This window comes from Branchiostoma floridae, chromosome 6 (assembly GCF_000003815.2).
Source record: "Branchiostoma floridae strain S238N-H82 chromosome 6, Bfl_VNyyK, whole genome shotgun sequence".
In the NCBI taxonomy this organism is placed as follows: Eukaryota; Metazoa; Chordata; class Leptocardii; order Amphioxiformes; family Branchiostomatidae; genus Branchiostoma; species Branchiostoma floridae.
In genome coordinates this window covers 11,276,543-11,304,499 of record NC_049984.1, presented here as the reverse complement: position 1 = coordinate 11,304,499, position 27,957 = coordinate 11,276,543, and the positions used below count along the sequence as shown (strand labels likewise).

Sequence of the window (27,957 nt, the reverse complement as noted above, 5' to 3'; positions counted from 1 at the left end):
AGAAGAATCCTCACTAGACAGCATTCAACATTTGTAGTCAGATGTGCAAAGGTTAGGTGGGACAAATTGTTCAGTGTAGTTTACCAGCTGCTGCATGTGCCTGCAAAGCTGGTGTGTTATACCAAAGGGAAGTTAAATCAGCTATGGAGATATAGGCCCTATTGGACATATTCCTGGCCACCTTAATAGGACATTGAGCAATGCTATTGTGTACTTTACATGTTTGACAATAAATGGCATCAAAAATGCTCCTTTGGCCAGTAAAACTTTTATATCTTTGGTCATCTAAAATTCTCATTCATGGAAACAAAAGCCAAATACAACCACAGTCAGACAGTTCTCTAGATCAAGTACTGTAACATTTATTGCAAATTTGGGAATGTAAGAACACTATAGATGGAGCTTCTTTGTTACTCCTAGGCATAAGGTTATCACTTATATACAACATTACTTTTACAATGAGTGGTTTTTCAAATTACGTGTACCAGAATTCCTTCTAAACAAGCATTTTTCATCTCTCCTTGTCCTGTTTACAAATATAGCGCTTTCTACACGTATAAATTGTACAAAATAGAACTATCTGCCTTTGACACAAGGATATAATCAACATGACAATACAGCTCTGACATAGCAAGTGAATATAATAGTGATACCTATAAACAGGACTGTCTGCACACCTTTTATCACGATCATTTCGAGTCCAGATGATAAGTGAAACCTAGTAGGCACTTCATATGTGTGAGTTGGCTTTCCACAGCAATTGTTTTACCCCAAACGTGCTATGCTGTGAAAACTTGTGTTCAAATGGTACAATGTGATGATATATAAGATCTTATTTTACTGTGTGAGCAAACTGGTAAGCAAACTGTTTCAAAAATGCATAACTTGGGTAAGAATCTGGAATATACACCAGGGCCCTATGCAGCCATTTTCCATCATCCCAATGCCCACTGACAAAGAAAAACTTAATAGAGTTTTTTCCCTGTCACTGTGTACAGATTTCTGTCATTCTTCAATTTCCAGGCAGGTATTTGGTCTTGATTTATTCAAATTTGGATATTTCTATATCTTGACCCATCGATATTTGTCCACCAAAGTTAACAGAATGATCGTAACATTTTTCTGTTCTAAGCATCAAAATTCTGTCAAATGACATACGAAGGCTAGCACCCTGGTATACACACAGGCAGATATTTGTGACAACACTTACAAGGAAAAGTCATGTGCAATGCTTTTCGCTATCCCTCCACTACACACACACATCCTGACAGATTCTAGTTGATGAAACAAACCATTGAGGACCACATTGAAGAGAACCTGTTTCATTGTAATTGTAGTGAAACAGGTTGATACCTACAGGTAGTAACTGGTACTGTATGCAGAATACTGTAACATTGTACTTCAGATATGTAAACGCAAGGATTTGGGATAGCCTCCTTAGCAGGTTCTATGAATCTGGCTTTGCTCAGATTTATCATGTGCTAATATGGCATTAATTGTACAAAGGCAGCTCACAAGAAGCTAGGTACAGGTAGAACTGATCAAAACTAAGGCACATTATTAGCCCCCAAGAGGCCTGACTTGTAGAGCCTGCTATGAAGGCTAAGTGGTTAACATCTGGGCATACAGTCTACCTCAAGTTGTCCTATTGCAAATCATCCATGTCTTTTCATGTAGTAAGAATGTAAGAGTCATATTGGGAAGTTAGTTTGGCATGTCTAAATGCAATTTTACATAATTTTGCTGCAAAAATGGTACTGTAGTATTCTTCTTCCTCTCCTATCATAGAACTTTTCCTTGGCAAAATTTACATTAAAGCAGCCAACATACTCCTATGAAAGAGCTTGCATTGACAAATGACGACATATTAACATGACTGATTCCACAGAAGTTAAAAGACTGTATGATGTAACTGTCCTCTAGATAACACTACAGTTAATTTAAAACACAAAAATAGGTCTGCACTCAGTATTCACAGAAATACATTAGGCTTCTAATAACACAAGTTCCATCTAATACAAAATACTACACATGACATTTACTAGTGATAATTCCATACTGAGTTAATAAAAATGCTTAGCCATTTCAAGGCCAGCCATCTTTTTTTAAAACAGGTACGCATTGCTCGCAGCCTTTCTCACTATGCCAGAATATACACATATTTCATACATCTATAGAATTGGTATATATATTTACAGGTATTACAACGCAAGGATGACTACTGAAAATACCCTAATGTTATATCATTGCTGGAATTCTCCAAGTTTCCACAATATAAGGATATGTCTCTGATGCCAAACCAGTGGGTCATCTATTACAACATCTATGCTTTTAGTACTTAGTTCTTCTGTCAAATCAACATGTTCAAACCAGCATGTAACTGAAGCTGTCATGTGGTGTGCCTATCCTACAACAGTTGTGACTGGTGCACATAATCAACATGTACAATGTGTATGACTTTAGGTAAACCTGCAGACAGATACTAAAAGATGAATACCACCTTCTGAATGCTCATCCCTTCAATTTGACCAGATACAGGTACATGTTTTAAGTAGATTGTTATTATCTTATAGATATAACCGAGCAGTTGACTGGTAGGTCCAGCTAGAAACGTGTTGACAACTAGATACGCATGATGGGAATGTTTCTTTTGCAGATCTTGTATTTTGCAGGGGACTATCCACATTAAAGGTTATAAGAGCTGTAACTGGCACATTTAGAAAGTGTTGCCCGGTGTGATCTTATGTAGACATTAGAATGGAACCAGCTCAAATGACAGCATGACTGGAAGTCGTACGACCAGATAGGATCATCCTTCAGTAGGTAATAAATATTCTTAGTTTCTCATAGCAGACACTTGGTCTTGTATCTACATCTTTTACACTTAAAACATTAGTCTATGTTCTATTTCTCCTCAAAGGAATAGTAATAATGAAGAAGAGAACTAGTTCACACTTCTGAAGCCAACAACGGTCCATGGTCTGGATATGTCTGGTACAGTGTATTTGCAGTGTTGTCTTGAGTGTAGATAAATGTACAGGGCGTCTCTACTAAGCTTTACGCCCAGCCTGGACGGGCTGCTGGGACATGTTCCAGTTCACCAGGCTGCCAGGTCCACCTGTGGGCAGAAACAACATCAGTACATGAAATTCTCTTCAAGCTCTGATTATATATATGTGAAGATTCTCTATAATGACAGGAAAGCCTAAGTAAATTTTATGGATGACATCAATATGTTCATCAATTTTCTCCTGATTTAACAAAGGGAAATACAGTTTCCCTCTGATGGCAGCAGTCAACATGTTGTGTGGTAGACTTGATTGTACTTGTAGAAGTAACAACAGTGAGATATCCATGAGTGTAGCTTTAGAAGCCAAAGTGCTAGTACTTCAGTAGCTGTAGAAGCAAGAATAGTCTGGTAGCCTTGAGTGTAGTTGCCAACTTGTTAAGTGATATTACAAAAACTGTAGGCTACCACACTTTGTGCACTTCTCAAATAATGCATCTTGATACCATTTCATGTCACATTAACTTTTGTTACAATATCATTGTCTCTAATGGTGTTTTGTAAATTCAGGTACCTTTTTATTCATCACGTTTTTTAGTGCTCTCCCATTTGATTTGGAGTCTGCAGAGGATGTCATCCATAAAAGTTACAAGCTGCAGCCTAAGTTGTGCCTATGAAATACACCATGTTGATACCACTCCTGTGTATTGGTGATGTTTACTAAAGTTAAATGTTGCAGTGCTTACCCATTCCAGTTCCAATGGCTGGCTGGAAGTTGTTGAGAGTTTCTCTGTAAAACTGCCTTTCTCTACCCTGTCAAGAAAAAAAAAAAGACAGCAAAAGTCAGTAAAAAAAATGGTCACCTCTCACCTATATGTACAATCTCATCTGTATTTGTTTCTTACAATACATATTGTTACAATGTGTTAGAAAAACATGTTGATAAGATGCTCCAACTAGAAATTGGAAGCAATATTCAAGTTGACAAAGGAAGAGATTCATGTCATCAACTCTGATAATTCCACCAGGTGCCATAATTCTGCCACAATTAGGCCTTCTCAAGACTGTCTTGAACACCTAAATAATCTAAAGTATATATACCTTGGGATTACTGATGCTGCATTGTTACATCTCTCAAAATCACTTTACAGTCATACAATACATGAATGATTTGGATACATGCAAGAGGGAACAGTAACCTTTTCAGAGTTCAGTTCTCCGATTGCAGAGAGAATTTGCCTCCTGGGTCTTTCTGAAGAGATTCCAAGTTCTCGTAAGTCATCGTCTGTCAGCGTAAGGAATGCTTCCATGTCCACCTGTGTGTGATTAAAACACAACAATGCTGTTAGTACCTTTAATGCATAGTCCCCAATGTAGTGCTAAGCTTAGCAGCTAGGCTGTCAGGCAGTACCTAACAGGATGCTGTTACACAGCACTGAGGTGGGCATTATTGGGTGTGCTGACTACCTGGCGGGCTGAATCTGCATGCTCAGGTGACCTCAATGTAACAATCACCCGGTGTGGCCATAGGACTGACTGATCCACTCACACCTGGAAGGGCCCCTGCTCTTTTTGAAAAATGTCGTGAGTGTTTTAACATGTTCAAAGTGTTGCTCTCCTCAAACACTGGACTTCCATTAAGTGTCGTATCCGAGGAATGTTCATAGTGAAAGCTATGTTTGGGCAGAAATGTACATTCTAAGTCACAATGCCAAACATTATTGTCCTGAGACATGAAATTAGGTTTCTAGTGCTGGGCAGCACACATCTGCCATACGTACAGATAATAGTGTTTCCAGATATGTCAGGATGACTTTAATACCATAATTCTGGTCTACATCTGATAACAATGGGTCTTACCTCTTGCTCCTCAAAGATGGCTCTGTATCTTTCCAGTGACTAGCTTCTTGAGGAGTGCAGAAACCTCATTTATGACAACGAACGGAGGGGGACTTCAACCATAAGAAAACACTACTGTATAAATTTTACATGGGCATTTTACAGTAGTGATGCTTACCACAGTATCAAATATGACTTTTCACAGGTTTAAGATCAACACAGGCCAGTTTTTAACAAAACATAATCAAGTTTTAACAAGATCTAATTATCTCAGAGGCAAGCATTCTACCTAAAAATGCACTTTGTGACAAGGCAAAGTAACACATACATAATTGCACATTGCACATACAAAATGGCAAGCAGAAACAAATGTGATGTACAAAAACAGTGGGGGGGGGGGGGGGGGGGCAGACACATCTTTTACTCACCCTCTTCAGATGAAGTTGCACTTGAGCTTCCTCTTGGTGGCTGCACCTTGCCAATACCTAGGCTGTGCCTCTTCTCGTCCCCACTCCCCTTGCGGGTGGGTGACGGTGATGGTGTGAGAGTGCTGCTTCTGGACGTCCCCCCTGATGCTGGTCTCTTTGTTTTGGAGGAGGAGCCGCTGAGAGAGCTACTGGACGCTGAGGTCTTCATGTTGGACATCACCACAGGGTGGATGGTGGCAGTGGTGGAGGTGACTGGTGCCCTGTAAACCAAAGGAGTTCAGAATATCAAACAAAAGACAATTCATCTGTCTTACATGTTAACAGTCTACATGGTTCATCCTCTTATGCAGTCCATTCCCCATCTCTCCATTAATAGTCTATACTCCTTTGCAGGGCCTCCCACCCAGCCTACACAATATACCTTGGAGACTCAGCTACACTTATGTGGATGTGGCCTCTAAGCAGATGTCAGTCAATCATAGTACAGGGTTTACCTAACATTTAGGCATATCTCTGATTGGTTGATAGATAGGCACTCACACAAAAGTGGAAACCTCAGCCTGGTGTAGGAAAGCTCCAACAAGGTATACAGTACAGGTCGAGGAAGATATAAATGGTTCCGCAAAGTGCCTGACTGTTATTTGCAGTTTTTGTAGAAAGAATCTGCTACACTTAAGACAGTGCAGGTAGAAATCCAAATCTTCTGTGTGCTTGACAAATATTGTATCCTCTGGGAACACTTCTGCAACATGAGCATTTTATACTAATCGTGAGGCTAATGACAAATGAAACTTACATCTCAGGACTTAGGTACATGCTTGCATGGAAAAAGAATTGGAAAAGGTAAGCAGTAAGTCTGATTTTCATGGCAAATAAAACAATTCAACACAAGTCACGAACAAGCGCATTTATTGAAAACAAATTAAACATGTAACATTCTAACACACATGTATATATGTAGTATGAGAATAAAAGGGATATGCATCAAAGGTCACCTACAACATTGATATGTAAGTATGCAAGAGTGCCCTTTTCTGTACGACAAGTTGACATTAAAAACTTAAACTGATAGAAATAAAGACATGATGTTAAAAAGCACAGATTCATACTAGTTGATCTTCTTAAGTGTTCCACAATGAACAACATTTTGTAGTTAAAAAATGATACATTAGCTGAAATGCATAGTCTATTGTACAGAGGGAAAATAAATGGCAAGGTGCTGGCATGCATGGTGGTTGTGCTTGGGACAATGTTGCCATTTTGAACACTACAACACAAATATAAGTCCCTTAAACACCTCTTAGTTTGGGAACTCCTCCTTGGAACCATAGTTTCCTTGTTCTGTTCAGCACAGACTCTAACATCTGTTGCCGATGGACCTGGCTGAGGCTCTGGGTAGTACAGCCCTCCTTGGGAGTACGATGGACGACTTACGGGATACAGGCCCCTTCTCTGTGGGCGAGGCGTTCCCTCGTCCGATCCGTGTTGCATGGAAGACTCAGGGGAACTTCCCGGAGAAGACGTGTAGAAGACACCCGACGGTGAGGACACCACGGAGGACACGACCGAAACACTGCTCGCTCTCCTGGACATCTCCGGCGAGGGGATGACTTGTGAGCACGTGGAGCAGATCTGACCCTCTCTACTCTCCTGCCTGGTTAACAACATCTGGGCAGCCGATATGGCGGGGAGAGTCACGTGGGACAGCGATCGGAGGGGGGGCTGTGGGTGCTGTATGGTCGGAGAGGAGGTCGGCACAGCCCCGGGTAAGTCTGTCCACTGGGGCTGTGATGCTGGCATCTGGGAGTACCATTGGCGGTCTGGGTAGTAGTGTATAACGTGCACCTGGGGACTGTGTGGAGGGGTGTAATAGTCTGGGGAGTGTGCGTCGTCCCCACGCAGGGTGGATGTAGAGGAGAACATGGGGCTGTGGGGCGGGGTGAGGTACTGATCGCTCGGTGTGGGGGAGGGGGAGTACAGCGGAGTCATGGGGGGCGTTAGGAAGAGCCCGGAGTCGCCACTCCCGCGGCGGAGAGTAGAGGTAGATGAAAAGGAAAATGACGGGCTCATGGGCGGAGTCAGGAACTTGCCGTTCTCGCTGGAGTCTGAGCTGTGGATGGTCGATGCAGAGAAGGAGGAACTGGGGCTGATCGGTGGCGATAGGAATCGGCTCGACGAATGCGGGTTTATCGGTGGTAACGACTCAACCGCATGGTTTGGGGAGGATCCACTGATCACGAGAGAACATCGTGTTTAGTACGAGGTAATCAACATCCAGAATTACTTGTAATTATTTAAAAAAATATCAATCTCTAATATTGCATAACATTACAAGGATTACTTCCGGACAGTTTGAGGGACATCCATCACTCTTCTTCAGTGTTACTAGAATGAACTGGCAACAATACACTGGAAAAAGCAATTCTCCAGTTACGTGTTATGCTCTTTAATAGTATTGTTTCCTTCTACATGTAATGAAATATCTTTCAAGACTAATGTGTTTATTCAATTGTAACTACAGATGTGTAATAAGTGACTATATAAAATGTTCAATTTGGTGCAATGATGAAATCTGAGATATTTTCATTTTGTAGAAACATATTTGACAACAAGGGCATGCAAACAAACATGCATATCATTACAGGAAAAACAGACAATGACAGATAGATGGCAAAGGGTGAATGACTCACATCTCCTGGCTCAAAACCACGCTAGCATGGCAAGAAGTGGCATAAAACATACATCACTAAAATTCATTGTAATAATGGTTAGTATTCACTTATAGTATGATAATTATCCTACATTTTAAGTTTTACCATTATCTGTCAGTAGTTGAGTGGTATGGGCATAATTCTAGGTGTAAATGTGCAAATTTATTGCTTCTCAGGCAGTAGTTTAATCCTTCCTATTACATGCCCAAAATAGCAAGAATTCAAAGCCTGTACCAGACATTCTATTAGCTCTTAAACTGTAGTTCGGTTATTTGTGTTACTTCCCAAAAAAACCATCATTCAATAAAGGTAAAATAAGAATTCAAAGCCTGTACCAGGCATTCTATTGGCTCTTAAACTGAAGTTCTGTTTTTTTTTGTGTTACATCCCAAAATAGCCATCATTCAAAGCCCATATTAGACAGGCTTACATACATGAGCAACCTTCTGGAAAATACTTCATCCCAATCTCCGTCCCAATCAAAACTTGGCTTTCTTTAGAATTCTGCGCATTAAAGATCATAAGGAAATCCTATTTAATCCTGGCTTTATCTGTATTGCAGTGGTAAGATCCCCTTTCCACTAGATGGTGATCTTGTTTAAGTATGATTATAAGAAGACAACAAAACTCACAAAACGTTAGAAATGCTTATCTATGACATTTGTTAAGGAAACTGTCAAATCTTCGATCATTCAGCGGTCACAGTGCGGTGGCGCCCTCTAGTAAAAGGGGGTGTACAAGAACAGGCAGTGTTTTTATGTGCTGTCGCACTCAATGTATCCCATAGCCAGAAGGTACGAGGGAGGGGGGTAATTAGTAGTAGCTATCAGAAAGATCTGCATACTCCTGTACGTTAGGATTGACAACACTTGACTGGGATTACCTATTTTTGTCCAGAGTGTCCAGCAGGGCTATCTCTTGCCCTCTGACCTACATTTTAGTACTTATCCCTCCTTATTCAGCACACATAAAGGCCCACCAATGGTGAGGTCATGTAGAGAACCAGTCGTATCGGCACAAGCTTGATTACTTCCGCTACATTACAAGACTTTCTGATAAGCTTGTTTCTTTGTATTGTAAAGATGGCAATGAGTAATCAATGCTTTCCAAAGAACATTAGGACATAATGACTACTGTCTGGATAGCTATCACAGGAGACATTAAACCCTCTCCCGTGAAGACATGAAAAGGCCAACACGTAAAAGTCCTCAACTCTTCATGTTGGCTGCCTGCCAGAAGCGTTACTCATTCAGGTAACTGCCACAAATTACAGACGTAATCTGTACATCACACGCAACTGTCGTAAACAGTCAAAACAGCCGGACTGTTGTAAATTGGCACACCTTGTTTTCCCATGACTTCTACTCTGTATCAACCATGAAAAAAGTTTAAAACACTGTTGCCTGTGACCTATGACATATTGTAACTTTGTCTAGCGTGAGCCTTGCTATACATTATAATGCTCAAATGTGATCCTTGCTGATGTATGTAGTATAAACAACATCTTAAGCACATATAGACAATTAAGAAGTAATTAGTTTGCTGGGCGTACCTGGGGATGTTGATGGACTGGGCAGGTGATCTGGCCGTGTTTCTCTTGTTGGGAGACGTGATGTGAGGGAGGAAACCTGTGTCTGGGTACGACACCTGGCCAGGGATGGGGGCTGTGGACAAACAAGAGAATAAACATTGGCATTGCTTCAGGGGAACTTTGTTCAAGTGGCGATTTTTTTAGAACCATTGTATGTATTTCTTGGGGTCTGTGAAAGATGTTCGTTTCTGACAGCTTTAGCTTAACAATGAATTCAGGATAACGAATACTGCTTCTGAGAATTAAAGCCGCCAATTACGATTCACATAGAATTTACCGCCAAAATTTTAATATTGCATTAGAGCTACGTGTAGGTGCAATTAACAGTGAATTACAATACAATGTAGCTTGATATGCCTCACAGAAAACTTTAAACTGTAAAAACAAAGCGTGATCCCACCTAGCGAACCTCCCCCAAATCCGGTAAGGACGTTTCTCCTGGATGGAGGGAAGATGCCGCTGACAGTACTGGCCCCGCCCGAGGAGGTGGGGCTGTGGGTGTGGAAGTGGGAGGAGTTGTTGGGGCTGGTGTGGGTACTTCCCGACGTCGCAAGGAAACGGCTTGGTCTCAGGAGCGTCTTGTTACTGGAGCTCTGGAATCAAGAAATATTCGCATGAACATTTTGCAAACAACCTCAGAAGTGTCTCAACACATAATTGTAGAGTCATCTGGACACTTGGTCACACTGGACGAAGTGAGAATCCTGGACACAGAGCCAGACTTTTTTTGCCAGAGGGATTAAAGATGCCATCTATATTAGAGCCTTACAACCATACCTTAACAGAGATGGTAGGTTCCATAGACTTTCATAAACTTATGATCCACTGAGTCACTTGTGTAATCTGCATAATGTGACGTCACAAAAGCAGTGGATTATTCATTCCTTGACAAAGACTGGAGCTGTTCAGTTGAAAAATTGGGTAAGTCTAATTTTTGTGTTGAAAATCGCTTTTCCAGAACCTATAATGCAGTTTCTGTGTCTTAACCATGTTACTAATACTAACTTAAAACATATAGCTTTCTTACCCCATTGCTTCCTGATAGTGATGTTCTTGACCCATACATCATGCGCGGTCTGTCTGTATTGTTCAACTCAAAAGTTGGAGGCGGCAGGAAGGGAGGGATGACTGGCAGTAACATATCATTGGGCAGTTTGGAGGCTGGGCCTGAGTTCAAATTCTGTGGAAATATAAAGAAAAAGATTAGGATACAGTACCTGCAAAGTGGACCTCTGCATGTTGCATGTGAGTCAGTTGTCAGTACTAAACAATTTCCACACGTACGTATCATCTATAAAAAAATTGCATGAAACCAAATTCCATAACCTGTGACAATGCTTGTGCAATGCATATACATCATAAATAAATAATCAGTATCATATCATTCCTGTCTACTGAAAAAGTAACATTACTGCATCTGTAGACATTTCTTGCACTTGGCATTGGCATGTTACATTTCAACAGTAATTCTATAGTCTTGTTTATATTGTCTCTACAAATATCTACTAACAGCTACATGTGTTATAATCTATTCTTTATAAGATGGTGATGTTGAGTACTTACCATAGTGTAGAGAGAACTGCTACCCATTCCTGAGTCACCTATGCTGTTGAAGGCTACAAAAAGAAAATAATCATACTTAGCATTAGCAGCATACAAGTGAGGGGGAGAATACAAACTCAGTCATGTCCGGGACTACATTCTTCACACTTGAGCAGCAAAACCTAGCTGCAGTGCAAAGTAGAACCAGCCAGTATTGCTCTAAGTCATGGTTTATGTCCTAAGTCACGTTCATGCAAGTGATAGACAATTAACGAAAAATCAACTAGATATTAACTCTTAGGCTGTGCATATCATTAATGGAACTTGAGGTGACGCATTTCAAGTTTTCTTTTTAAACATATCTATCAATTACCTGCCTATTTTTTTTGCTATATGTAGTGACGAGGGAAGCAAAAATACACATGTAGGTTCTTATCATTTACCACTAGTTATCGTCCTTTTGGGCTGCTCTTGTATGTTGGCACTTTCTTGTTGTTGTGGGCTACGTAGAGTCATGTCGTTTATGTCCTCTTCATCATTGAAGGGAGTCAACTTGTTAATGCCCCTCAACGTCCGTGTGATCTTCAGATTTCGGAAGCGATTTGACATCCGGTTCCACCACGACTATGAGATTAAATGATGAAACATTAATAATTCAATTCAAAGGAGATACATGTGTTATACATGTACCTTACAGAAAAAATCTGTTATCAATAATAAGTATGTTATATTTGCAATCACCTTGCACTGTCCTTTAATGAATGGTATCAATAATAATTTACGTAGGCTCCAGCCGTGTCGATTATTTTCTAAGTTGTACACATGTATCACAGTAGAGAAAAAAACTTCCTCTAAAATTTCAGAATGACCATCTTTAATATTAAAATATTTACAAAGAGCAACAAAGAAATGACCTTGGACCTAACTTATTGATCATGGAACTGATGGATGAATTTTCAACAGAGACATGACAGAGATTGATGTTTCACATTTTTTTCTGTTACACAACAGTCACTGATGTCCCACGCAATTTACTCTTACAGACGAATGGTTTGAACAGTCTGATGTGAGAGGCCGACCCAAATACATCTCATTTTCAGCCTAATAACACTTGCTTCTACCAGGTGACATCAGTAAATTGGATATTCTGCCACTGCTGTCAGATTTCTGATGACTTGTGCTGAACATGAGAGTCTTCAACTCAATTTGTTTTGACAGCTGACATAGAAACGTCAGATTATTTATGCCTTGGGAGAAAGTAATCAGAAAAACTATCTTTACACAAATAACTTTTACACACCAGAATCTGCAAGGAAGGTTTTTTCTCTCTCAAGTCTTTTCACAGCCTTTTCACAATTTTTTCTGAATATGATTTCTCTTTCGGCAAGCATTTTGTATGCCCAGACCGTTGCCTTTGATTGAAACTATTCTGTGGCATAACCCTTTGAATGAAAGGCTATAAATACTACATTTGAAATCTTGTTATCAAAGGTAGTCGAGTAACTCACCCTCAAGCCTCTCACATTCTCCTCAGTGCTATGAAGGAACAAAAGGAGACAATTAAGACAAAATACCACTTCATTACCACTGATCAATACAAGTAAACCATTTTATCAATACTGTCTGACAAGACAAACCAACAATTATGATGTGTTACATGCTTTCTAATTCAGTATGGTGGCCATACATTACTTGACTAGGTTTTTCACTTACTTTGAAGATATGTTTCCACCGTTGAGGGCAGCTTTGGAGTTGGAGCTGCTAGTAGAAGGTGTAATCCAAGCTGAGGATCTCCCTAAGTGTTGAATAAGAAAACAATGCTAGCTTAACTTAATTTCTTGTGCAGTGATCCAACAACTTAACAAATGGCATAAAAATGTGTGTTATCTGTTTTTGATAAATTCTACATTGACCTTCGGAAAGGATAAAGGCACAACTGTAGTGCATGTGACATATGCACTGGTGCTCTGAAGAAAGAAAATACTCCGATGAAGTCTTAGAACAGTCTCTAAGCCAGTACCTCCTAATAAAAACGGTCTACATTCACATATCTCAAAGCAGATATAGCAGACAGGCTCATTTTGAGCGTAGTTGGTGCTGTTTGCATTCTTCGGGAAGCAGTTTTTAAACGTTTGTCTGGGGATGAAGGTTTTTTTAGATAAATGTACCTCCAGAAATACGCAAATGTTGCTAAATACATGTACGTTAAGCCCAACAGCTAATGCTTGGGGGTCACACAAACATCACCACAAAGACAGGGCATACATTACAAGAAGCAACATACAGGCTAAGCAACATGTATTAGACAATCAAGGACACATTAACACCAACAGACAAAGCATACATCTGTACCCTTGCCTTGATAACCCCAGAGGCAAGGCCACTGTGACTTTTGTGACCATAAATTGCAACAATTAGAGTGCCAACATTAATCTTAGAGTTACATTTGATGTCCTTGATGAGTGTCTAGACAAACAGTTGGCAGATATCTTTCCATTTCAGTGTTCAACTATTTCTACATATCTTAGTCTTTTTTTCTAGACTCAATAGGTTGAAAGCTGTTCTCCAAACTTCTCTTACATATCATTCTGTATATTTGGTCAATTTGACTGTTATTCCAGCAACCTATGGAGTCTGGTAGAGACTACAATGTACATATCCTACCACATCTTTTGTATTCTGAATATGTAAACAAAGTCAAAATGGAGTGAAAACATCAACAGAGAATCATGAATACCTACCTTTCTGTGGCTTGTTGACTTTCATTGCCTTTGCAGCCAGCAACCTCACCAGCTCAGTGTCAATGTCATCTGTGTCAACAACACCAGGAAAACTTCTTCAGACTAAGAATGTGACCATCACATAGAAAAACTTCAAAAAGGCTCAATCTACATTAGTATCAGTGTTGTTTTCTAATTAAGGGACAACGGAAATACAGATAGCAGCTACAGATTACAAATACAGATTACAAATACAGGTACAGGTTCAGGTAGTGTGGGTCACTAAGACATATGGTACCATACAACAGCTATAGTAACTTGGTCTAATTTTGTGGGCAGGAGAAAATGGAGCATTCACAGTGGTTGTAAGTTTGCTGTCTACAGCTACATGTACGACAGCTGCCGAGGTCTGTCAAAACATCAATCAATCATTCGCTTGCATCATAGGTTAATGCGTGGCGGCTACAAAACATAGATATGCAAAATAAAAACTTTTGTCGGACAGGCAGCCACTTACTCATAAGTCAAACTGCTAATTGTTGTGCTATCATTGGTTGAACTGCTAATCACGATCAGTCAGCATCAATCCACCCTACAGTAATAAACACAGAGGCCAATATAAATCTAGCCTACCTATCAGTGAAGCCATGTCAAAGGCTGTACAGCCATTCATGGCCTGGATGTTGACGTCAGCACCTGCTGTTATCAGGTATTTTGCGACCGCTTTCTTCCTGCAGAAGGAAAAACAGGAACATAACATTTATGATTAGCTAGAGCCTTTTCTGACCAACACAGAAAGTCAAGTCACCATGCAATGTAAACATATACATGTACCATGAGCTGAAGAAGTCAATGCAATTCAGAGACATAAAGTTTGAAAGTCGTACAACTCATTTTGCTTATGACATTAGCTACATTGGAATAACTATTAAGTAATAGAACTAATATTAACTAATTTTTGTTTGTCGACAGCAAGAAGTAAGCATGAAAGGTGTACCCATAGTAGACAGCCTGCATGAGTGCTGTCCATCCACTGATGTTGTCCTGTTTGTTGATGTCGGCACCCTTCTCCACCAGAAGCTGCACGACGGCCATGTGACCGTGCATGGCTGCGAACATGAGCGGCGTGGCCCCTCCCTCCTGTGTACAGGACGCATCTCGAAGACTGCTGTCTTCAAGCAGGAGCTCTTTTATTCTTTTGATGTTACCTGTCAGATGTTGGAAAGTTGTGACATTAAATACCTGGCAGTACATATAATAGAATAAATTTATTCTTTATCATGTGCATGGAAAATGGATCATCTTGGATAAAGTAGCATCTACCAAGTAGGTAGATTGGTAAAGCAGCCAAAAAATCATTTTTGTTTCAACGTTACACATACATAGTACATAATGAAAATACAAATGTACATGTATCTCACTGGCTGGGGGAGGAAAATGTTATGGTATAGGATATCTGGATGAGCATGTTTGAATACGTTGACCTTTTGACATCCATATTCCAAAATCTATTTTGAGAGAGCCAGTCACAAGTGTTCTAAATCCTCATATTTGGCTGTGGACATTACATGTTCAAACATTGTGTACGAATCACTACATTCTGACTCTGGGAGCTAATCTGGTACCAGAGTTAAACTTAGTTCCAAGATCATCCAACAAAACCAGAACAACCTGGATTACGTGTGTGATAACCAGACCGGCCAAAACACAATAGGTCTCATTCACCCTGTGCTGTGACCCGGGTGCCAATCAAACGCACACAAACAATGGACATCCCAAACTCGGAGTGAACTTTCCTGCCCTGACATTTGCCGTACACCCCAACAAAGTTTGTCTGCGACAACGGAGACATTCACGCGCTGTCGGGCAGAAGGCATCCCGTTATTGTGGTGACGTCTTCACGGCTGGCTGCCCCACGTGCTGACATTTCTACCCGGGGTATGACGTAGCCACTTACGAAGGTGGCTCCCGCTTTCGTACTGAGTCATGGCGCCCCGGGGAACTTGTTCAATTGCATTAGTTCGTTAAGTTACTAACATTTGGTAAAACAGGTACAAGTTATCAGTCTTATAAAACGTTCTTGTCATTGACCTCCTTGGGAATGAAAGGCCAGAACTTGAAGTAAAAGATGCAAAGAAAAACTTAGATCCGCTTTACAATAAAAACGTTAAAGCTGTCTTTAGACGACTTTCATGGAGACATCTCAGCAAACCCCTCTTTGCACACATTGCGCGGCAAATTGTCTTGGAGTCCCTTCAGAGCCGGACTGTCTTGGCTTGCAGGCATTGTGTCTCTGCATTTGACCACATTTTCAACATAAGTGGGCAGTTTTGCCGCAAATGCGGGCAGAAATATCAAAAGTCTGATTGTAATGGACTCTAATCATAATCAGAAAAAATCAGATGTCCCCTGTGTGAAGAAGCAAGAAACGGTGTCGAAAATAATAAACTTTCAGAAAAAGTTACAATGAAAAACAACCTCCAAGTTAAACGCATACTAACATGTGCCTGGCTCTGAGACGCGTTCTCTTTACACATGAAAAAAGTGTCTTGGCACTCCTGCACAGCGGGATTTGCAGAGGACATGAATATCTGCCTGAGGAAAAGGTAACATTAGTCCCTGCATGATAATTAGGCACATTGTCATTATCTACTGACTGGATTCAAAAAACTTACAGACCTGAAATTCTACTGTGTGTTCCAACTGGGTCATAGGTTGATAATAGTGGTAGTAGGAATTTAAACTTTTATTCAATTGCATGTAACTAAATGACTAGACAAATATTGGTTCATAATCATTAAGGTCATTACTAATTCCCTCCTAGAGTCTCTGTATGTGAAATGATAAAATTTATATGACAGCAGAAGTTGTTCACTAGTTTGAGCTCCACTGCAGGTACTACTGTGGCTTTTTTTCATACCTGTAATACATCTATGGTTTTAAATGTGCCAGTTGCCTATGCTGGCATTGGCTATCATTTGCTGACAAAAAAAAGAAAACTGAGCAAAAGAATATATTGTTCCAAGGATTAAAAATCTGCACCGTCATTATCTATAATTGGTAAAACCTGTTCTGTGTCAGCAACGTTGCAACTAAAACTATCAACAAGCTTTGTCTGATTACATACACTCCTGAAACTATTTTAGCTGGAAAGCAAGTAAAAGAGGCTGTAAAGTCTATGCTGTCAGCTACAAGTTGAAAACCATGGCCTTTCATAATCAGACATGACACAAATGTCTTCCAGACACACCATTGTATAAGTGCACTGACATCAAAGAATGAACCCATTCTTCTCCCCCTCTAAGCACGGCCTTTTATGCACAATTGGCGTGATCTGCCCGCCTTCTCTCCGTGGCTATGACATCACGCAAGCCTACCGTTTACGCACGCCATGTTATTGATGTGTGGGTTGGCCGTCCTGGGTGCCCCCCAGGCACAGAATCTACGCACAATGGTGAGAGATGTTCCCGGACAATGCTGGGTACTAATTGTCCTGAAATGGCTCCATTCAAACCGTGCCGGGGGTTCATAAGACACAATGCAACTTAGTAGCAAAAAAGTATTATTAGGAATATCTATCTATTTTTAAGGTATACTTAGTATAAAGCATGACAGTACAATCTAACACATATGACAATTTAGCCTTATTCTGGCTTTACCTAAACCAACACATTTTTTTCTTTGGCCCAGGTACACTTCTAAGAAATATCATGCATGGTACACAACTCTACAAAACCCCACAAGTGGAAAGCACAGATTAGGTAGGATTACAGGTGTATGATAGCATCCCTTGAGTCAACATGCATGTTAACTATTGTGTGAGGTGAATGAACTACCCCAGTAATGCTGTAGCCTGGTATCCCGCCGTATTACAGCTTCTCTCCACAAGAGGACAGAAGAGACTTGGGAGCTATAATACGGCAGGGTACCAGGCTAGTCATGAGTCATGCTGCTGTTGTGGGGTTTTCTTCCTATCCATCTTTTATCCCAACACTTTCCAAGTAACCCCCATTGACATTTATCCAAAGGGTTACATATATTTGCGACTTTGAAAAACCGCATCTTTGAAAGATCCAAAAACTAGAGTAGCAAGCCCCGGGCATGCACTGTTCACATATGCTGGTGTGCATTATACTAGGACAGGCTGAGTTGGAAGTCTCTTAAGATGCATTTTTCAGGGTGGCAGAATTATGTTACTGTAGAAATAACACGCGCCTCATATAGATTGCAAGATTTGTGTCTTAGTCTGCAAAACACTTCAGTACAGTGAAATACAAAGGCTTTCCATGTCTAGTATATTTTTACTGTAGAGACGTATCTGCGGATAGTTTCATCTGGTTGGTAAATCAATTGAACATAGTCTTCTTCGGTACACAACAAATATATAATGGCACAACATATTCTTTCATTTGCACTGACATGACATGTTTACTTAGCACTTATACAAACTATTCATTATGCACAGATGAAGACAACAGAATAGTCGTTGAAACGTCTACAGAGAAGTAAAAGAAAGCACTGACTACCAAAGACAACTATGGTCAAAGTAGAGAAGTAATTTTGTCAAATTTGTGTTGGTATATAGTATAACTTTTAGGTTGGTTGGTTTGTGACATAATTCGTTAAAAATCCCCCAAGCTCTATTGACAACATAACACATCCTACTACTAGGGAGAAAATAGATGTTGGTCTGACCTGTTTTGGCAGATTCTATGATGTCAGGTTTGGTCTCCTCATCAGTAACTGTACAAAGGGAACAAAAGTACAAACAGGTTTTACATTTGTCATACAAAGTATTGCATATAAATACATGTATACCATATTGTAATATTGGCAAGTGTAAACAATAAAAACTTCCAAAGAAGACCTCTCAGCGGACCAATAAAACTTGGTCTATGTGGGCAGGTGGTCACTATTGACAGGATTCGAAATGCCTCTTATTTAATCTCATTTTCTGTCATCATTTATCCAGGGTTGCCCAGCTTAATGAAAAAAATACCACTGCAAAGGAGTCACATTGGCCAGGTGGTCTTTTTTGTACAGGTGATCAGTTGTACAGGTTTGAATGTACAATTTACCTTATTCAGTTTAAAGAATCTAACATTTAACTATGCAACTACCTTTTGTTTACTGTAATTATACACAAGTGGATAGAATATGTTGTTGAACATTTACCAAACTCAGAAAGACAACAACAAGAGAATATAGCAATTTGCTGACACATGACACTGACATAAGGATACATTGTATGACCGCATACATCAGATGGAGTGCATGTGTGTAGTTATTAATATTATTGTATGTTTGAATTTAGAATGACTCTCTTGCTTTCTTTTTACTGTAAAGGGCATCATATTCTGTACTCGCTAAGCTTACAACTTTATTCTAATACACAACTAAGTGTTAAGTCAGCAATTATCATTTCCATAAAAAATGTTTGCAAAGTATGAAGTTTCCAATTTAATAAGACAAACAAAACCCCAGGGAAAGGACACGACCGCCCTAACAGCAACATTAGTATCACCCTTGTCTTTATGGATATGGGGTACACGGACGGCGGTTTTATAGTGCAATATTTTGAAAAAAAATTGCAATTTGAAACCACTGTCCATCCACTGGATATTACGAAATACTGTACCCCGATTTTAAATGCCACGGATAAAGGTTACCCCGTGGATTAAGGTGAACAAGCGTTACCAGCACTTGTCTAGTTCTCAACCTTGTGTACACCAATCAAGGATCGATGCTTCCCAAAACAGCTGCTTGGAAAAACAAACACTTTTGTCCTGGATGGTTTATGTTAACAAAGGATGTTTTCGCCTTGGGAACCGAGGACAGAGACCACTGCAATTAGTAAAGGCCAACACGATTCTTGTCATAACATACCATGGGGAGTGTGTGGAGTCTATTGCCTGTGAAAAACACCTGAACCTACAAAAACAAATGCTGAACACCTAGCTTAATGTGTTGGCAGGATTTCTTACCAACAACAGGAGGGCTACAATCTGTTGGTGGTACCGGTCAGGTAAGGAAGGTAGGGAAATGCACGAATTAAAGAGGATTTGGGACAGAGTCAGTAATGGCATGTACATGTAACAGTAAAAGAGAGGTTGCCATTGCTATCAGCATAACAATATACTCTATTACTATTTCATTGTCTTCAAACAGCCAAGAATGTATCCTGTATATGTACAATGTATGTATAACAGTTGTTCGACAGTAATGACAAAAAGTTCACTCTACCATCAAATGTAAAATCCAGAGATAAACTTTTTTTTACAAAAATGAGTTTCTTAGTCTTATTATCTTAGCTACTGTTGTAGTATTTAAGATAATATCTATTCTGTTGGTATCTATACTATGGAGAAACCATTCCGGGTTTCTAAGGCTCAAATGTATTTACCTTTGCTAACGTTACCACTTGTAATGACTAATGGTGTCTGAGGTTTCAGAGGCTTCACTTCACAAAGTACATATACAGCAAGTGCACCTATTCAATCTCATCCAAGGGAGCATGGAGATCTAGTTTTTCTCGCGAAAGGTAAAAGGAAGACGTCAAGTACTGGGACTGACGACAATACAGCGGTGAACAATCACTTGATGTTGTTGCTACAACAAATGGAGTTGTTTATAACACTTACTTGATACCAAGAGTACTGCAAGCTCTCTGTGTACAAAGGAACAAAGGGTACCTAAGGGAAATGTAGAACCAATAGACCAAACAATATGGGAAATCAACTCAACATAGTCAAGCTGGGAAGTACACTAAACTGAATGCTAAATGAAATATAGGTTGTTAGAATGCTTTCATGTGAAGCATGGTGGTAACTTTTCAATCTCATATGTTGACAATGACAAATTCAAAGTGCTATTTGACATTTCCACATGCCTGAAAAACAGTGCTTTCACAGTACAGGGCAGTCTCCAGGTTTAAATATTTTCACATCCTCTACTCATTGCTTGGGAGCCCATGTAATGTTGTTTGCGTTCATCGTAAAGTCTGTAATTTTAAGGTTACAGAACTACATTTCTTATGAATGGGACAAAGTTTTTGTTTCATACACGTGACTTCAGAACAGAAGTATACTTTTAGTTTTGTCCTGGAAAAACACGTAATTTCTTAAAATAGCCCACATTATTGTGTGAAAATACACCACTGAATACCAATATGTGAGAAACACCTTTATGAGAAGAATGGCTATTGTCCAAAAGTGGGTCAATATGTCCGAACAGTTGTGGTCACGCAGGATGCTTTATTACAACAGACAATCGCAATGGATTGTGGCCGCATAATTCCACCCATCCTACCACCACTGTCCTACCACACAGAAATACCACAGCACTCTTAGGTCAGAACATCCGGAAATGGCCAAATTCAATACAATTTTCATTATTCCGAAGCAGATCCTTCCAAAAGAAAATTATAGTTATCAATCAAATGTCTATTATTAGTCTATTTTAAACTAGTACAGCTGCTGATATTTCTGAGAGACGTACTACTTTGTTCAATAATTTACAAGGGGCATGTTTTCTAGATATCCTATCGAATCTTTCCCAATCTGTAAACAGCATTAAGAAACATTCCTTTTGTTTGTTTCCTGATCTGAAAACTCCACATACAAATATTTAGGTGTGTGACCTTTGTGCAGAGTGATCTGTGTTGCTATGGCAACAGATGATTTGTCTAAAAATGTCCCTCTCATCTTGAGTGGCCTAGCAACAGAAACAATGCCACAAGATTAAAGCAAGAACAAGGGAGCTTCTGGGGAATATAGGGCTACAATCAAGCGTACTGTCAGAAGATCATTTTTTTTAATCATTTGCCGTAATAGGTTTCATATTTTCTTAAAATATTGCAAATATTATTAAGAGTAAGGTAGAGGCTGTGGGGCAGTGGGTTGTTGCCCACCATGTGCAGGGCATGGTATTGGAAGGCAAAACCCACCCCCTCTTCCACTTTCCACCGTCTTTTACCTTCCCAGCCAAAATAAGGTTCCCATTTTTACACATGGGTGGGTAAGTTATGTAACATGCTTTTTCAAAGGACACAATGTCTTGCCAGTAGGGCTGGGTATCGGTACAGCGTACCGGTACAAAACCGGTTTTCTTATTGGACCGGTCCAGAAAAACCGGACCTGAAAAAATTAGGTGGACCGGATGTTGGACCGATTAGAAAATTAACAGATTATTTTATCAGGCATTCACACGTTTTGACGCTTGCTGGTGGAAGAAAATAACAAGAGTGAAGTAGAGTAGAGTTTTACAGTCAATCGTACAGGTGCAGTTAGCGTTGTAGGATTTTAAAACGTCAGTGTAAGTCTAATACTCCACCAAACAGATTTCTTTGTAGTGAAATGGACCATTGGTATGAGTCATACTGCATCAGGTCCAGGTTCAGGTCCAGACCTGGACCTGATCCTTTGGACCTGAACCGGACCTGGACCTGAATTTTCTGTACCGGTACCCAGCCCTACTTGCCAGGAACTGAACTTGCCATGAATCTTATTGGAAATCCTTTAAAATCAATCATTTATGTATTTGCAGAGGGTCAATTTGAAACGCACTCAGAAAAATTAATCGTCATCACATTCAACAAAATTGATGAAAAGTTAAACGTTGTACTGATACATATTTTCTGTGGAAATGTTCTGTCCAGCTGATTAAAAACTGACCCATTTCTGTTTTATTTTCTGTATTTCATTAACAAAACATTCCCCAAACCATTCCATAGCATCATGGGTGCAGAAGTGTCTATCTTTGACAACAAAAGAGTCCTTGGATGAATTGGTGTTTACTTAACAAAGAGAAGGGATCAACTTAAGTAACCTGAAATGACCACCTTGGAACAAAAGTCTCTCAGCAGACATCATTTAGTAGAAAATACAGAGGACAGGTTTTCCAGGTATAGTAATTAACAAGCAGATGGAATCCTCTAATTACTAGCTTTGGACAGGATAATACCCTAAGAACAAATCCTATCGGACAACATTTTCACTCAATCATTGGCCTTTTCTTAAGTTAAACCTCGACAAATGAGAAGCATTTGTTTTCATAGAACTAGAAGTACACACAGGGATATATCGTACTATACAGCACACTGGGCACATTGTGTTGGACAAATTGCCTAGGTGGGGAGTGGGGCACAAGGCAACATGACTGATTGAATGACAAACAGTTGTATGACACACAGCAGATAAGAAAAAGAATTGATGATAATTACTAGTGTATACAAAGGAGTGAGATGTTAATCAGATCCTGAGCTCTCTAACCACCTTTTTCTGTCATTCTAAAGTAAAAAGAGTTATTTTTTTCTCCACTATGATATGGAATTTCCATGATTGTTTAATTTCCATGCCATTGTTTGGGCATGGTCATTTGTTCAAATTCAGATTTCTATCCACCAATTTATGTCCATCATGGTTGACAGAATGGTCTTAAAAATCTTACCATCATATGCAGCAAAATTCTGTCACATGGCAGACTGACAGGCAGTGGCTAGAGCCTTGATCTGACTGTACCTGCATGTCAATCTTTAATTATGTGCGTTTTTAGTTACTGTCGATCTAGAAGCTACTTGTGAATGTTTGCTTACCGAGTCTTGGCTTCCGTCTGGTCCTTTTCTCCAGGTATCCCCTGATATCTTTAGCCTTGTTCCCTCTCAATATGGCAAGTTCTAAGGGAGTCTGGTCCAGTATATTGGTCCTGTTTGGGTCGTACCCATTTTCCACAAGTAGCTGCATCGTGCTCAGGTGTCCGTTCCACGTGGCGAGCATCAACGCGTTCCACGCCGTCATGTCCGGCGTGTGCGGCGGTTGCAACCCGCCGGGATCGATTGGCGACAGTAACCTGACCACGCTGTCGTGGCCGTACATGGCGCCGACCATGAGCGGCGTGATTCCCCATTGGTTCTCGGCCTCGCTGATGTCGGCCCCCGCCTCCAGCAGCATGTGGATGACGTTGGCGTGGCCGCCGCGTGCAGCGAGCGTGAGCGCTGTGGCTCCCAGCTTACTGCGATGGTTCAGGTTGGCCTTGTTCTGTAGCAGCAATTCTACTGCACTCAGATGGCCATTCCTGGCACCCTGGAGAACACATACATCATTGTAGTCAGTTCAGGGAAATGTTCAAATTCCAGTAAATTAAATGTTTGTGCTGGTGACAGAAAAAAATGTGAACATGATTGAAACTGCCGCATATATTTCTCCTTTTTACAGTACATATCCACCCAGAGTGGACTTTGAAGTTTAAAATGTTACCATTGAACTGTTATTGACCTGTCGTGACCTTTCTACCTTCCACAGCAATATCAATCAAAAGGTCACACCCAAAGGTCACACTGTGGGCTGTATATGTCAACAAAGTTTCTATGTACATATAGGAACCCTGTAGAAGTCTATGGTACACAGACAAGCACCAATGAACCCTTGAAACATTTCATATTCCTTACAAAATTACAAGAAGTTAGCCTTCTTTAGCAGCCAGACTTTTTCTGGCTTCATCCACAAGAAACCAAGTGCAAAATCATTTGTTATGCCATCAGCAAAAAAGCATACTAGATCTACAGGTATAAGACAAAAAAGACTGACTCAAAAAGAATGCTTAGGAGGCCAACAAATAGCTCAGTATCTCGAATAAAGAAAAAATATGTATACTGATACATGTCATAGATAACTACTGTTTTGTTTTTTTACAAAACCTGCCTTAACTTTCTGAAATTGCTTTTCTAGAGCATTCTGTGATCTTCAGTTTTCTTTTGACAAGATTGGATCCTTTTTGCCAGCCTCATCTTCATTTTTGTGGCAAGCCCAGTTGTACATTAATGTTATGTACATGTGGTTCCAGATTGTGTATGTCACAATGTGCAAACTATACTGTAAAGGTGAAAAGGTCCCAGCCTGACGCCTATGCAAATCACTTAAACGTTTCTCCCCTGACAACACGACTGTAATTTGCAAAATGTCACAATTAACGAGCTTTCACCAGGAGTCAAACTTCTAATGTCAACAAATGGATTTGTGATTTGTAGCTCACACTTATCTATGGATGCTTTGAATAAGTCAATAAAGTCCGTAATGTGTAAAATACTACTGAATCACTTTCCAACTAAGATGTGGATACTACATCAATTTGATCAAATGATTTTTTATCTGAATCAGAGTAATGTTCCTTCCAGTACAGCATCAAAGAATCTATTTCTAGCTTATAAGTCCTAGGATAACTTTAAAAAGTTGTAGTTTACACACAGGCCCAATTTGGACACACATTTACCTACAACACAATGCCAACTTCTGCGCATGGATGTCTGGGCATATTTCTACACATCAAGTTACACAGGAAGTACCACATGACACCCATAGCACTGCATTGCATCATATATCATGAATTTTTTCGTGATAAAATTCCTTTCTAGCTACAGTCTGATTTTAAAAGTGAACTTTGTTGAAATTTGTTGACTTGTTAAAAACACGAAGATACCATTGTTTGCCTAATTTCACCTGTAAGGGATGGTTTCTTCTGTGCCATCACATTCACAGGCCTTGGCTTGAAATTAACTTACTAATACTACCTACTAATACCTAGATCAAATCATAGTAGAGTCACAAAACATCAAAATGTGTCCTGTAGGGCTGGGTACCGGTACGCTGTACCGGTACAAAACCGTTTTTTCTTATTGGACCGGTCCAGAAAAAACGGACCTAAAAAAATTAGGTGGACCGGATGTTGGACCGATTAGAAAATTAACATATTATTTGAATTTTGATCAGGCATTCACATGTTTTGGCGCTTGCAGGTGGAAGAAAATAACAAGAGTGAAGTAGAGTAGAGTTTATAGTCATTTCTACAAAGTTTTACAGTCAATCGTGCATGTGCAGATAGCGTTGTAGGATTTTAAGAGGCCAGTGTAATTCTAATACTCCACCAAACAGATTTCTTTGTAGTGAAATGGACCATTGGTATGAGTCATACTGAATCAGGTCCAGGTTCAGGTCCGGACCTGGACCTGATCCTCTGGACCTGAACCGGACCTGGACCTGAATTCTCTGTACCGGTACCCAGCCCTAGTGTCCTGTGATCCTGACACGTCAGACAACCAGGTTAGTTTAGTCTTTAGAACTCGAAAAAGTTATGAAAACAAGTGATTTGTCTCTTACAGATCACAATGCCAGTGGAAAGCAAGGCCATACATTATTACATATGACAGCTGTATTAGAAGTTGTCACGGCACTTTATTCATAAGACATCATTATAATCCCACTCCTAGTACTTGAACTTCAGCAGTGTTACATGACATTGTATGTAGTCATATCCTGTACTTTATCATTATGAATCTTTGATGTGATGGTAAGATGGCACACAATAATGAATTTACATCATTGTCAGTCCCTGCAATGTCTGCGTGACCAGACATCATTGCCACAACCCAATTGCATTCCAGTCTTTTTCAACAGCAGTCACTATTGTGAACATATCAAAACAAAGGTAATCCTATGCATTGCCATCAAAAAGTAGTTTATTACGTAAGACTGTATGTCTTTAAACAAGTATACAGTGAAGTCAAGCACTACTCTTTTGCTGTAAATCGTGAACTGTAAAACAGGAATATCCATTGGCTATGGGTAAAATAGCATGTTGTGTTACTTTTTGTTTTATATTATAAAATGTTAAGAAGATAAAATGTTATGCGAGTGCGAGCCACTGCACTTTGAAACACTAATGTGTATGACGATAGTCCTCCAGACTGTTGCGTACAATCTACACCGCCATCGGCAAGCCCGGTGGCACTATCGTCATAGCCCGCTCGTTTTCGTCCCACGCTCACTGCCCCAAAGGCGAACAGTGCAATTGTCTGTATAATTACATTGTCCTTTTAGTAACTGGTCTTTCTTTTTTCGGCCTTTTGTTGCCGACGGCAGAGTCGGGGACACTTGTAGCAATATGGTTGCATAAGAAAAGGGGTACATTGAAGTTCATTTCAACACATTAATACAGCGTACTCAGTAACTTCCTGTGTGCATTGCATGACATTTGGTCTGATGTGGGCAGACATTTCTTAATCCCGTGTAACACCGTTTGCCAAGTGCTTGCCACAAAGAACAATAGAGACAGTGTAATCTCAGGTGGGAGTCGGATACTTGTACCTTCACGGCAGGTATGCTCATCCTGTCCTGCACACCTGATTCAGATATATCACTTCCTGTGATTGTTTACAAATAATGGCAAGGTGTGGCTTTGCATAAGGTTCTTGGTTGTACCCTGGTAAAACTTACACATCAATCATTCAATGTCTTGAAAACAGAACTTCAATACACAATAAACATGATAACTTACTACAGTGTAGTACTGACTTCTCTTCTCAGCTGTACTAAATGTGCAAATCATCAAATCTGTTATCAGCAGCGTTAAGGTTGTTCACACGTTCTTTGATATGCATATTTTGGAAATTGACACCTTTGCTCGATTTCATCTCACTTTCTTTTGGATAATTTGAGCTTAGCGCGCCTGAAGTTGGCTATCTCTTCACGGAAAACAAACTGTTCGATTTTTAACATTGTTTATATACGAATGTATTGTGATAGTGTTTACCTGAAGGAGAGGTGTCCATCCGTGGTGGTTAGGTTTCTCGAGCGCAGCGCCCCGCATCAGCAACAGGCGCACCACGGAGTCCTGCCCGTAGGCCGCGGCCGTCTGTAGCGGCGTCGCGTCCTCGTCATCCGCGACGTCCACCGGCACCCCCTGGTCCAGCAGGGCCTGCACGGCGGCCAGGTCTCCCTGCTCACAGGCCCGCAGGAGGCCCTGCACGGAGGCCGGGGACTGGTCCATAGCGGGGCCGCTAGGTCCTGCTGCCTGCCGCACCTCTCATCTCATCTCCAAAACATAGTCAAAACACTGCCATCGGATCGTGGCTTTCAACAACGGAAAATACCTCCTCTTGGTCACTAAACGGTACCAGCTGGCCTCACGTATAAACTGTCCTCTCTATATTGTATTCTTATGGGGCATAGACCATACAAGTAGAGAAATATCGCCCAATTTTTGCCCAGACTTCGCTTCCGTCCCCTTGATGTCCGCCATGAAATTCCAAACTCTGACGTCAGGCCCTATTCCCATAATGCAGCAGTCC

The 27,957-nt window shown here is 40.3% G+C and overlaps 1 protein-coding gene across 1 annotated transcript; it reads right to left on the bottom strand.

Moving 5' to 3' along the window:
• Positions 1-340: 340 nt before the first annotated feature.
• On the bottom strand, positions 341-27,957 carry LOC118418095 (ankyrin repeat and SAM domain-containing protein 6-like). Its single transcript, XM_035823924.1, has 21 exons — positions 27,420-27,957; positions 23,431-23,917; positions 18,534-18,581; positions 14,836-15,046; positions 14,472-14,569; positions 13,860-13,928; positions 12,832-12,913; positions 12,627-12,654; positions 11,562-11,742; positions 11,140-11,192; positions 10,604-10,756; positions 9,977-10,169; positions 9,538-9,649; positions 6,572-7,504; positions 6,071-6,091; positions 5,275-5,534; positions 5,025-5,041; positions 4,868-4,906; positions 4,207-4,323; positions 3,754-3,820; positions 341-3,118 (listed from the first exon to the last, which is right to left on the bottom strand). Exons 1-21 carry the CDS (start codon positions 27,654-27,656, stop codon positions 3,051-3,053), a joined length of 3,474 nt encoding a protein of 1,157 aa, XP_035679817.1. The 5' UTR covers positions 27,657-27,957; the 3' UTR covers positions 341-3,050.